Genomic DNA, 13,507 nt, shown 5'->3' on the forward strand with positions numbered 1-13,507 from the left:
TTGTTATATGTGCGATTCATGGTTGTACGTGGGCTGGGATACTGCCAGGGCGCCCACACCTAGACAGGAGGACGATTAGGGTCCTCAACCAAAGCCTTTGGCTCAAAAGCCTAACCGCAAGGCAGCGGTGTTTGGCGGGGAAATGCAAATGCATTACCTTTTCTACGGAACAAGTCGCCATACATGTTCCAACCCCCAACCTGGAGGACCAGGAGACTGTGTTCGTCTGACCTCTAACCATTGACCAACCTGGTATGAGAGACTCTGTGAGTGTCGCGCGGACACCCCCCAGTATAGCTCAATGGGTCGCCGAGGTACACAAACCGCCACACCACGATAAGGTCCAGTCTCTTCGTGTCGGCCCTATCCTACTCCCCAGCCACAATATCTCACGTGAGTATACAAATGGCCACACACAAAAGCCTGAGTAGCGCTTGGCAGTTTGTCTTTCAACTGGAAACTGAGAGTGAGGCTGTGACTGGAACTCAAGTGCGGATTGGTGGCCATAGACAACATCTCAACAGAACTTCTGTCTTCTGATAACTAGCTCAGCAACCGTGCCTCCCTACTATGAATGCAAGCAATATCAGCAATGGGCTTAGCAACGTTGAGCGTGAATTTTCTTAGTGAAAACCGCTAGTGTTACAATGACTTCAATGCAGAAACCACGCATTTCAAAGTCGCACTTCTTGTAACCTTTGACTTCCCCGTGATTTGCGTAAATACTTCCGGCGGTTTCGGACAGTACCCTGTACAGCACTGCCTCTCGGACAACCTACTGGAGTCATGATTGGTCTACCGGAGTGATCCCGTAAATAAGTGTACTTACGAAATGCGCAATCACTCCAAACTGACCGAAATGCTCCCGTGGTTAAGGCGCGAACGTGCTGTCTGGAATGTCGGTGTTTCGAATCCAATCCAGTTATGTCGACTACCTCTTTCTAGCCTTTGGCAACCTGGCAGTATTTCGGCCCTCATGCCCCCTTCGGGTAGCATAGCAGCTATGCCCCGAAAGGGTGCTGCGGCTCAACAACCCATTCATTCCATCCATTCATGCATTCATTCATTCACCATTCCAAACTTGAATATGGATTTTTTCCGAAAAATGCCTCGTGTGGCCCTCCGAAAACGAAATGTCTGGAATGACTGTATATCAGGAGAGAGGCAAGCAGAACTTTCATTCAGTACTAGTGCTCTCCTACTGCTGAGAATGCCCCACGAATTCACTGGAGGAAGCCCCGACAGTGAGTTACCGGTACCAAATGAGCCACAAAAGGGACGAAAATAATTTGGGACCAACGTGTTGATGTTGCAGCGCGAAAGGTTTCTGTACGGACCACAAAAATTCGTATGGTACTTCTGCGGAGCCTCATCCTATAGGAATCTCATTGTATAGTTTAGCGGGATACCTGTACGTAAATATTTTTCACAAATCTTCACAAAAACCCTGTTTAGGCCGGGACATGCAAAATTAAGTTCCTTTGGCTACTTTTGACAGGTTTAAGTTTACTAGCACGTTGCTTTCGTTTTTCTTTTACAGTCGCCGGAGCCAGTCTGCGTCAGACACGCAACGTCGAACATTGGATGGAGGTAAGTGGCGTGTCATTCGGTTTGATAACAGTCTCGCCTCGTTCCTCGTCATTTTAGTTAGCCACCTGTAGACTGAAAGTTATCTTTCCGTGAAGTTTAACCGGAATTTTTCCAATATACCGGCTCCAGTTTGCTTTAGTTTTATTTTACACACTTATCCATTGGTGCTAAATCATTTTGATAGGATCGGACCAGTGACACCGTCAGCTGTGGTCTACATTCTGGTAATATAGTTGCTGATGTTGGTGTGGTCTTGCCTTTCCAATGATAATGTGCAGTCGGTTAACGAAAACAGTGATGTTTTATGGAATGTTTGTGACAGTACGACAGGCTGAGCGAATTCTGAATAGATTTATCGCAACTTATCACAACCCGTTTGGTATTGTTCGTTGATTGTCTACCAGCAGCTTTCCGAGTGGCGCAAAAATATTGTCAATATTAAAATTTTCCTTTGTAGTAGTCTCGCTGTGGCATAAATCATTTGATTTATTCGCCTTGCTCCTTCATTCTGTTGCGCTCTGTAGCTCTTCCGACTGTATTCCCCCCTGAGGCCTTCGAGTAAAACTAGCTTATTAGGATTGTTGGTCAAAACGAGCGAATGAGAGTTGCGGCATCGCGGTACGGATGTCAATTTGCACGCTGTGACACTTCGTGCAACTCAAAGGAAGCAGGAGGACTTGGATACTGCCCAAGCCGGGACAGGAACAGTCGGGGTTAGCTTAAAACCACAGACTCAAATTTTCCGTGCACACCTACGTCAATTTACTTTGAATTTGGCACTCCAGAGTGGCTCAGAACTTTGAAAATGAATCATAGAATACACTCATTCCCATTTAAATTTGATCTTCACGGCAGACCGAACTGAATCTTTCACGATTTTCTTCGGCTGAATTTGTTTTACCAGGCCACCTCATGTTTCCGTTGGTAGGACGCACCAGTATCGCATTACACTGTATAGACCTAACTCAGGGGATCGCTAAAAACTTTTACCTAATGAACGATCTCGCCCTTCTTGGGGCTCATCAGATAGGCGCAACCCCCGAGTTTCCCTTAACCTGTTCTACTTGAACCCGGATTGCACGAAATCAACGAAGTACATTGATTTGCATACCAGTTTTTTTCACACTAGACCCAACGGAATCTCTTTATGTCGTTTTTCAGTTTGGTCTCCCGTGAAATCCAAATTGATATTCGAGCAATTCGGGTTCAGTTAGCACATAAGGTTAAGGAAACCCAGGGACTTCGTCTACGTGATGATCCCCAAGAAGGACGAAATCGGTCGTGGGCTGCGGAAGTTTTCAGCAACCTTATGAATGGTGTTTGACGTGGAGTTTATAAGTGCCTTCCCGACGCCGCCACCCAATTCCATTCGGTTTTGGTCGAGAACCCTAATCGTCCTCCTGATTAGGTCTGGTTGACTTGTCAGTATTCCAGCCCGCTTACAACTGTTCGGCGGTGAAGTCCCATTGTTCTCATTTGCTGTTGCTGTTGATGGCTGCCAATTCATTGACTACCACTGCCTCGTGGGTCACCTATGATGTTAACCTTAACTGGATCCATGTCCACCACAAGACGAAGCAGGAAGGAGCGGAGTAGGTTTCAAATACACTTATCTGTGTTTTAACAACATAGTTTGTGACTGGCGGTTAAGATAGCCATGTTTCACCGAATCAGACTCAGAGTTGTCTGCAACCAGGCAGCAGACGTAAACAACACCCGTACAATATGAAGTGAACCGTCATGTGGTCACCATCGTAGACGAACCTCATCGAAAGAAGCCTAAAAGCTGACGCCCCTTATTCATAACATTGGATGTACATCTTACGAAAACAAGGGAGGTAAATTTTGAACAATAAGAGTGAACCACTAACGCGGAAGGTTTGTGCGCACTTCGAGATTCAAAATGGTACGTGCGAATCTTATCGTTATTAGAGGTATTTGCCAACACAACACTCATGACCTATCACCAAACTGTCCACATACCTACATCCCCAAGCAACCGACCAAATATTCCTTAATACAAGGGGCGAGATGGCCGAAGTGGTTAGAGCGCGGATTACTAACCTGAAGGTCCGCGGTTCGAATCCGACCTCCGCCACTCGACTTCCCCTGTCTAGGCTTGGGCAACCTGGCAGTATCCCAGCCCTCGTGCTCCCTTCGGGTGGCATGGCAGCTAGGCACCGGAAGGGTGCTACAGCTGAACGCTTTATCTTTATCTTTTTCAGGTCCGGTGGGAACATCGGATTAGTAATGCTGTTGTACGCCAGATGGTCTTGGGAAGAAGGAACCCTCACGTGATAGATGAATTCCTCACGCTTCATAAGTAGTTCGATGGCCGTTGAAATCGATTGGCAAGCATATTTTGCACTCTACTCAAACGGCCACAGTCACGGGGACATCCTGGGGGGGGCCAGTTATGTCAATAGCTGTTGATGCGATTTGTGAAGAGTCCTCGATTGAATTCACGTGACTTCACTGCTCTAGACTGGATGTTAGAGTTCTATCACGGATGCTTCCCGTTACTTCATTGATTGACAGCATGTAGGATGTCTTGCCGACAACAGTTTGACGACCAAGGCTGGGGTATGATGAGAAGCGCTTGAGTGGTTGACAGTTTAGGTGAGGGATAATGAGGGTTTGATCGCATATCGCTCCTGTAGTAAAGACCGTGATTATTCCCCAGACGATAATGGGAGCTGTCTACTGCCAAACAATAATGGTTGTTTTCTAAATAAGTAAACATTTGGACGCCATGTTTCCAACAATCCTTTATGAAATTCATTGATCCCATTACTATTCGTGTCTACCAATGGACAGGAAGGTTCATTCGAATCCCTGCTCTGAAATGAACAATGAGAGGACGTATTCTGTAGGTGGTTACTAAAAACGTCTCCTTCTAACACGGCGGCAGATACAGAAACCCACTGGTAAATGTTGGTTGGGTTTAAACTGTATACAGGTGGACGTTGGTTCGTTTCGCTACATAATTTTGTCCGGTGCAGTCTAAAATGAGAAGTACCTAATTAAACGGATTATCAAGCGAGACCACGCAACCGAACCGACGCCATTGAGTCCGCCACCTCACATGGAGTCGACGTAGGGAAGAAACAATCTTATGAGCTATTTTCCAAGGGAAAACTGCAGTCTGCATCGATTGATATCCAACTTCTGTACTCATTCATTCGGGTGCCCCCGCAGGTCGCATTAGGCATGGACACAGCAACCGTTCAACTCGAACGAGTTATTTGAGCTGAAGCCAGGCCTCATACCAGACAGTGGTGCCTAAAACGTTGCGCATATTGTAGATCACTTAGTCAGGAGCTTGTGCCCTAAAATCCGCGCCGTTACTCAATGAATGTTACAATGTGCAATGGTTTTGTGATCTTGATGGTTTTCTCGAATTTCTTGTGCCTCTAGGCTTTCTCCTATTTTCTTTTTCATCCAGCACCCGTCCAAATTACCGTTACAAACAGCGGCTCCCGCGCAAATGCTGTCCCTGCAGTGTCAACCTCGGTCCACACGGCGCCATTCAACCCCGGTGCAGCTGCCATCATCCATCGAGTTGACATTCCGATTATTTCTATGAATATGCTCAATCTACCAATTCCAGCATTCTTCGAACACGTTAACGTCACTACCACTCCACCCTCTACAACTTCCTCACAACAAACTGAGCCTGTGATCTCAACTGCTACCTCAGATTCCACGATGACCGCCACCACCACGACCACTACAAGTAGCACGACTACGACAACAACACCCGTACCGCGACCGTCAGATTCAACGGAAAGACATGCTGACCACGACCCAGACAGTATTCCTCCACCCAGCGTGCCTGCCGTAGCTCCACACCCACCAGGTTTCTCACCTGGACCAACTGATCCTTTTCTGCTCTGTCACTCACGACATTTTGCGCATGAACCACACTACCGACGTTCCACGATGGGTGGATCTTTTGGTATTCCCGTACCACTCTCCTCAGCAGTGCAGTTCATTCCGACTGGTGCCCCATCTGTGCGGACTGCCGGTGTGCCTCCTTCAGCTTCCAGACCAACCGCTCAAAGTTCGGACGTGTCTCCCTCGGAACAGTCATCTACAGTCCCTGAAGGCCAGACCGATACGGTAGGTTGTTCGCCAAATCGCTTGTGAAGGCTGATTTTTAATCTCACACGTGAACTCTTAGCTTCCACCGATTTTGATAAGGTCTAGGCTGTGAAAGTTGCACTCCAGTGAGCACTTCAGCTATATGTTTACCTTTCACGTTCTCCATTAGCCTACCGACAGTGCAAATCGCACCACAACTGGACCTCAGGTGCGATCGACGAACGTGCCGTTTCCGTCTGATCTGTCACAACAAATTGCCGGCTTCATTTCGGCAGCCACTAATGCGGCCACTTCAGCTGCAGCTATGGGTGGCGGTGATGTTGGTATCGGCCCATTCAACGTGTTTCTTACGTCTTCTCCAATGCAATTCAGCGTTACGGCCAATCGATCGGCTCCAAGAACAACAACTGTTGCCTCGGATGCAGCCACAAGTGACTCCACACCGAATGTCACGACCGCCACCACAGTGAGTAGTGGTACTCTTTCGGGCGGCAATACTCAGCGCTTTTCTTGGTTGTTTGGTGGAGAAAACCCCCTGATGCCTACCATGACCATGGCCACATCACTGCTGCAGTCCTTCCAGCGGGGAACTGCTCATCCGGGTAATTCAGTCACTTTACTACTCAAATTGTTCCTTCCCCATAGATATCCTGCATCCTGACGTCGCTAAAAATGTCTGACTTGTTTAACTTGGTCATTCATCCGTCCACCGAATTCTGTCTCGCGGTGGTTATTTTCACATAGTTAACTTGCTCTAGTCCATGTTTATCTTCATATCCCTGCTACACGTGCATTATAAATGTAAATATTTCAAGGGATTACTGAAGTGACGGAAGTAAGAGAGAATGAATAACTCTTTGACTGGGAAACATCTACTTAACACTACCTCGACACCGTTATCTTGTCTTTTAACGCCACTCTCTTGTCATATGGTATGATAGGATAGGGACATTCATTCACTCAGTCATACACAACAGTATTTTCTAGGTGACATCTTAGTGGAGGGTTTTGCCACACCAGTTTGTTCAGCTGTGTCCCTCTTTCGGTACGTAGCTGTGGTGCAACTTGTAGACTGGAGAACTTCCAGGTTATCCAAATCGGGGAATCGCGGAGTCAGGCTACTGTCGGATTTTTTGTCTTGTGACCCAGGTGCGGCCAACTGGTATGACTGCATCCTACAGCAGCTTGCGTCTTATGCGCATTGCCATATCGTGTTCTTTGGATGGACCGGTCTCCAGCACAGCTGTTTCCTCTGAACTGACGACTCTTGACCAATCGTTAAAAGCGCTTGCAGTGGAAACTTTCTTCTCCAGAAAGTACTTTTCGGCGCAACAGATCGATTCAAGTTGATCCCTTGAAGTTGGCAACTTGATTACATGATCTCAGAAGTCATTAATGTGACAAGCTGGCGAACCTAGCTTTGTGCATCAATATTTTCAGGACAAACTAGCACCACTTTGTACGTGCATTCTTTGATGGAATTTTAAGTGCGTGATAAACTGGGTTGGACGGGTCAGTTGATCCGATTCGTTGTCCTTGACTTTAAAGTCCACCGTGATCGTGAAAAAAACCAGTTTAGGCTTCCATTTAAGAGGTGAAGTGTGGTGCATGGTTGGAAGTCGGTCACTTACGTGCGTATGCATATGCGGGCGAACAGCTTACCTGTATTTTTTCACCACTGGCGCAAATCTACACGCAGAATATTCTCTCACTGTCTCATTAATCCTGAGATTTATCATTACATACTCGGGAGAAGCGAGGCAGACTAATTAGACACTGCACAGGTTACGGTGTTCGGTGCACATGCCAATTGAGTGTTGACACTTTATCTGGCCATGGGCGTGGTTGAAGTCAGAATAAGCTTCGGAACCTGAAATCACTGCATAGGCGCGTTAGCAACTGCAATCTCCCCAAAATGGACTCCGTGATGAAACACTGACACTGATGGAACACTGACAGATCACGTTCAATGGTGTTTGCACATCAACACCATCGCCTTCAACGCGCTACCACGCAACCCTGTAGATCAATGGTTAGACGGAGCGATTCAGCGCAACGGTCCTTTACCAACTCCATATATAGAGAACAGATTGAACGGGAGCTTCCTTGCGTGTTTCTCCCTTTTCCCCTTCTTGTCGACGGAACTGAACGGAAAACCATGGAGTCGAACTAGAAAGGAGGCGTCACTCTCAGTGTTTGTTCAGTATGTGTCCCTCAAGTTCCGTCGTCTTCACAAAGAATAAAGTGTTGACAATTATCAAGTGCGCTTTCGATATTGCATAGTAAGATTAGTGGCAACTGTTGTATCCTTTTCTGCTTGACTCGGTCTCCCGAACACTGTGTATCATGAATGATGCCCCTCACTTCGTAGTTGTTTGTACCTTGAACTTAATCATATTCTTTCCCATTGTTGTCAGGAGGTGAATCCTCTTTACGTCATTTTCTACGGAAAAAGATGCTATTGTGATTTCGCTGACATGTAGCAGAAAATTTGTAGTTTGGGTTGTGAAATTAGTGGTTGAACTTTTTGCTGGAGTTGACCTAATGCCACTGCGTCATCAATGCGAGATGGCTCAATGGTTAGAGTGCGGATTTACTCCCCGGAAGCACGTGGTTCGAACCCGCCCTGTGCATCTTGACTTCTATCTAGGCTTGGGCAACCTGGCGATATCCCGGCCCTTGTGCTTCCTTCGCATGGTATGGCAGCTAGGGTGTTACAGCTGAACGACTATCTTTTATTGCCACTCAGCGCCCATACACCGACACCTCCGTGCCACGATTCATCGCCACCCCACTAACGCGCTGTTGGTGTCACCTCGGTTGGTGGCGAAACGTTTGTAATAAAAATGGCCAAGGCGGGCGAACAATTTAACTAGCATCTCGTTTTCTTCTACACTGCACACTAGTGTATGTCTTTCTTTTTTTATGTTTTTAGCGCCAGCCGCAGACATCAGTCAAACCAGGACGACAGTCCCACCCCCTGTGTTGACTGTACCGAACTGGGCTACCTCATCTGAGTCCTCCACTGAGGTCACTAAGCTGGATGGACTGAACCTCCTNCCAGATCGGTAGGGTTTTGTGGACACTGGTTGGCAACGTTTGTGGATGTTAGCTGCCGAACACCAAAGTGTGGACTTCCTGGGTTAGTCGTACTTGTGCATATCGTACCTTCCGATTGTATGATGCACTTCTAGGGAAATTATTGTTCTAAATAGGTATGCTTCTATCACACAATGGTCATTGTGTTGTTTGTCATTTCGTGGAGACTAAAGTCTGTTATGACAGTGGAGAGGTCGTGGCGTTTAACCACCGCTTTCCCGGAAGTCACTGGTCGGTAAATTCCATCATGTTGGAAACTAACGGTTTACTCGACTGAGACTCTGGAGCAAAGCTCAATCAATGCTTAGTGAGGCTGGTTGGTATGGCCCGATCAGGTTGCTGGTGACGCCGTTGCCCTCAGTACCTTGACCCGAATGCGTTTTCGAACCATAATCAATATTGATTCCGTGTCTATGAAGTGACGACGTTTCAGTGCACAGTCGTTCCTTCCTCTTACCGGTGGATCGAGGCGTAGCAAATGGGAGCAAATTACCCTTGATCTACTCTGTAAAACGCTGAATAATCTAATAGAAGTCATAAACTTCTTGGGAACAACTCGTGTAAACACTGGTCAGCAGAATGGAATACCTCTTCGAAATTAGGGGGCACCCACATTGTTGGCACAATCTTTCTGACTTTCTTGTTCCGGACGATGGCTTCAAATTAAGTCATATTGTAACGAAGATTAAATGACCTAACATCAGGGGTCAAACTCCTACGTCCATTACGGTCGCTCTTTTTCCAAATAAGCACTACCATCAATACTTCTCAGTTTACTGCGAGAACTAGAATATCACTTCCATCGTTGAAACAGCGACTCGGTGGTGTTGAAAGCAACGAATACATTTGAGTTCCGGAATCCTGAGTCTAGGTTCGTCATCTAACATGTAGCCCTCATCTCATCTACACTTCCGTAGTTGCCCGTACACGTGTGAATTCCCTGCTTTGTCGGGCTTCCTGAACTTATTTAGAAAGCATTTTTTGGCGTTTTTATTGATGAACCAACATGTATGTAATATTTTAAGGTGAGGACGGCAGCCAATTTCGAGAATGCGAACCCAGGCATTGAAGTTAATCACTAGGTTACCAGTGATTAAGGTAGAGGTAGTAATAATTCAGTGTCGATTATTACTGTGTCAGCATTTTCGAAAAAATCACCCAAGGTTTCAAACTTGCTGACGGTGCCTGAAACTACACTCTTAGAGAGCGAACTGAGCCAATTGTCGAAATGATTCTTTCGTTGCATGACCATCCACAGTCCATGCATTTCTTGTCCAATATGAACATCTTTCCAACCCTTCCCTTTAATTCAGACCCGACGGTCGAACCCCAGGCGCTCATACCACAACATGGCGATGTGCGTGATCAACGCATCCCTGTTGGTTTACTGACAGACGTGATCTCTGCCTTCCGAACAGAATTGTCATCAGCAGGTGGTGAACAAACACGTTTCTGCGCATCGTCTTTAGATGGTCTGCGAGCACACTTACGTCATTTGCTCGGCCATGCGGAATCGGCCCTCGCTGCATCGCCGAGTGCGAACAACTTGGTGGATATGTTGGTTGAATTGGTGTTCGATCGTTGCAGTTCGGATGCTATTGGCTCACGATCACGATTGGAAGCATGTGGCATGCTTTGGGTTAGCCAATCTGGTGGTGAGTCAGCCGATCAGCTGATTGATATCCGGGCGTCATTAGTCCGCTTGCTTAGAGTGAGTCTACACACCCAAATTTACCCATTTTTCAAAGTTGCATTCCGAGTCAGTGACGAACCGATCGGCTTTGTTGGCCCTTTATTTCATTCCAGAGGAGTGGATGGCAGTTGCCTGGTCCTGAAGATATGAGGGAATGGTGGTGATTGTTTTTTCCACTTCGCACAAACATCTGGCTGCAATAAAGATTTATATTTTACATATGGACACTCCACAACCAAGAAATTCATGGTTTCAGTATATTCACAGCGCGCTGTTAATCGGACCCTCCTAACGGACCAATCTCCGAAAAACGGCAAATCTTCGCGTCTTCCAGACACCTTTATATATTTTACTACCAGATTTGCCCCCGGCATGTGACCTCCATCCAGTCCAGCTTTTTTCTAACGCACGAGATTCTTGCTGTTTTAACGAAGGTTGACCAACATCCATATTAAACTGTCTGATCAAACGTCAAACACACAGTGCAAGTACGCACGAATACATTCGAACAGACAACAGTAAAGCAAGCAGTGCATTTAACACTAATGATTCGGATCAGCCACTCAGCTACTGCACTATCCAACATGGTGCTTTCACCTCCGCCTTACGACCTTATGTCTTTACTTATTCAATCTGTCTATCCATGTCTATGTTTGGGATGCTATTCACGGCAAACACTACGGTTCGGTCAATGATGTAAAGAGAGTTCGAGTGTCACAGGAAAGGTCCTAGGAAGACATCCATACTTTTCCACCGCCTAAGATGAGATGCCTCAAACAACCCACGCGTTTGGGCTTAAACTAGCACGAGACAACCCCACCCCGAGTAGTGTGAGAACGGGCGATAGCGTTTCTCAGCTATCATCATCGTCATCATCATGGACAGCGCATCATTGTTCAACACTGATGCCTCGCTTCTCAGCGAGATGGCTCAGTGCTTCGAGCGCGAATTTATTGACCGAAGGTCCATGGTTCGAACCCGACCTCTGCCTCTCGACTTCCCCTGTCTAGGCTTGGGCAACCTGGCAGTATCCGAGCCCTCGTGCTTTGTTCAGGTGGCATGGTAGTTAGGCACCGAAAGTGGTCTACAACTGAATGATTTCATCTCAGCCATCAGTCCGAAATTTAATTTTGTTACCACTACTACAGTATTGAAAATTCCTAGGCCCTAATGAACAAAGTACGCTGTCAAGTCCTCGCTCGGGATCTAATAGGTCAACAGATCTCTTTGCTGATACGCCACCCTCACTGGACGTTGATGGTTGTTGTGTACGCTCAGCGCACACAACTCATTTCACTATCGTGATGTTTTTCAACCCGACTCAAGCTCACTCCACTTTCTCACGGTTTACTTCGATATCCTGATGATCCAGTATCGGTGCCCCGTGGTCATAATTGTATGAAGGTTGTGTTGGGCATGTAGTTGAGTCGACTGTGCTCCATATGATAAATTGTGAACAGCCGACTGTCTGACGGATTATCTGAATGAACAACCACCGACAAATCTGCATGTGTCCCGACCATTGTAATCTCCGCAGCATACAAGTACACTGTGGTGTGGGTGTCCATTAAGACTGACGCGTTTAATCGCTTCCTACAACTGTGTTGAGCGTCTGTTTGTTATAGCCTGAAACCCATGTCTTGCCGCCTCCTGCAAACATCGTCCGACCCAGCGCCAATCGTATAGCGATGGGCCTTTCTTGGTTCATGACTATTGTTCATTTTTAGACGACGCGAAGCAGGTCCTGATCCGTGGCCACCTCTCGGCTGAATAGTGAGTATCCGAAAGACGCTTTTTTTCTGGTTGAATGTTACTTTTGCAGTGGACAGGTATCACAACCGAACAGTTATGCTTCGCTCTATCAGTGAAATACCTAACTGCCAAAGACTTTTACCAATTATAGCTTCGTAGGTTCTCCGGACTACGAATTAAGTTAGTCGGCATAGGGGAGACTGAGATAGATTTAGTCTACGGGTTGATTCGTTTGAAATCAAAGCCGAAACCCAACTCAGGCTGAATCCAAAGTGTTTTTGTAGCCCTGACTAAGCGAAAAACTCCATATCCTATGTCGAAAAAAGGACGTAATACCGAAAACCGTGACATTTGGAAACGGTCAAATCTTAGTCCAGCTCATTCGCAACACTAAACTAGGCAGAATGTCAGTTATCGCTTAAACGAATTCAAAATCTCAGCGAAAATTTTCATACCCGTTTATCGGACTGGACGGTTGACATTGCAGGTATATATATTTTTAGGAAGCGGTTGGAGAACAAAGCTTACGGCCGACTTCAGTTAATCTCTGTCTTAGGATCGTTGACTCATATTGTATTTTCGCTTTCCAGATGAATTTGGCCGCACAACTTGAACTGTGGCGAACCAGCCCTACCAACTTCGGATTCGGTTCGACATTGCTTCTCACCCTGTGTGACTGCTTCGTAGATTTTCTGTGCCTGACTGATATCTTGGTTCATCAGCTGGCATGTTTCTCCAGAATCCCTTGCACTTTAGAAACAACAAATGAACGCCACTTCAAAGTGACAAACCGTGTACAGGATCTACTTCGTACCAGTAAGTTAACTCCATAGCTTACCTTATTTTATGTACCACAGCAATCAGGGCGATCATTTTGGTCGTCTGATCTTTAAGCCATATGTTCGGTTGCATACCACTTGAGACACCGCATCGGACAGGTGTAGCGATTGCACCTTAACTGCAGTGCGGATTGCTCCTCTGACCTGAACTGTACCGCTTTATGAACGCCGGAGATAGCTCAGTGGTTCAGGCGCGAACTTACTAACCGGAAGGTCTGTAGTTCGAACCCAACCTCAACACCTTGGGCCACATGGAAATATCTCAGCCTTGTTGTTCCTTTCAAGTAGCATGGTAGCTAGCCACCGAAAGTCCCAATCACTTTTAACCATCAAGACCATCGAAATTTTGGCGGCGGTCTGATTTATTTAATAAATAGATAAAAAGAGAGTCGTTCAGCTGTAACACCCTCTCGGTGCCTAGCTGCCAAGC

General features: G+C 46.5%; 2 protein-coding genes across 2 annotated transcripts in view; one reads left to right on the forward strand and one right to left on the reverse strand.

The window, feature by feature from the left end:
- The window catches only part of T265_08339 (hypothetical protein), a gene marked incomplete at both ends in the record, with an annotated part of 40,836 nt that overhangs the window by 23,124 nt on the left and 4,205 nt on the right, over nt 1–13,507 (forward strand). Inside the window, 6 exons of the mRNA XM_009174107.1 lie at nt 946–1,244; nt 1,541–1,590; nt 5,008–5,712; nt 5,864–6,296; nt 10,107–10,504; nt 12,829–13,054. Coding sequence (XP_009172371.1) covers nt 946–1,244; nt 1,541–1,590; nt 5,008–5,712; nt 5,864–6,296; nt 10,107–10,504; nt 12,829–13,054 — 2,111 coding nt within the window. The remainder of the gene's footprint in view (nt 1–945; nt 1,245–1,540; nt 1,591–5,007; nt 5,713–5,863; nt 6,297–10,106; nt 10,505–12,828; nt 13,055–13,507) is intronic.
- Nucleotides 1–13,507, reverse strand: part of T265_08338 (hypothetical protein) — a gene marked incomplete at both ends in the record, with an annotated part of 20,317 nt that overhangs the window by 5,475 nt on the left and 1,335 nt on the right. The gene's annotated exons all lie outside the window — the stretch shown is intronic.

This window comes from Opisthorchis viverrini, assembly GCF_000715545.1.
Source record: "Opisthorchis viverrini unplaced genomic scaffold opera_v5_214, whole genome shotgun sequence".
Lineage (NCBI taxonomy): Eukaryota > Metazoa > Platyhelminthes > Trematoda > Opisthorchiida > Opisthorchiidae > Opisthorchis > Opisthorchis viverrini.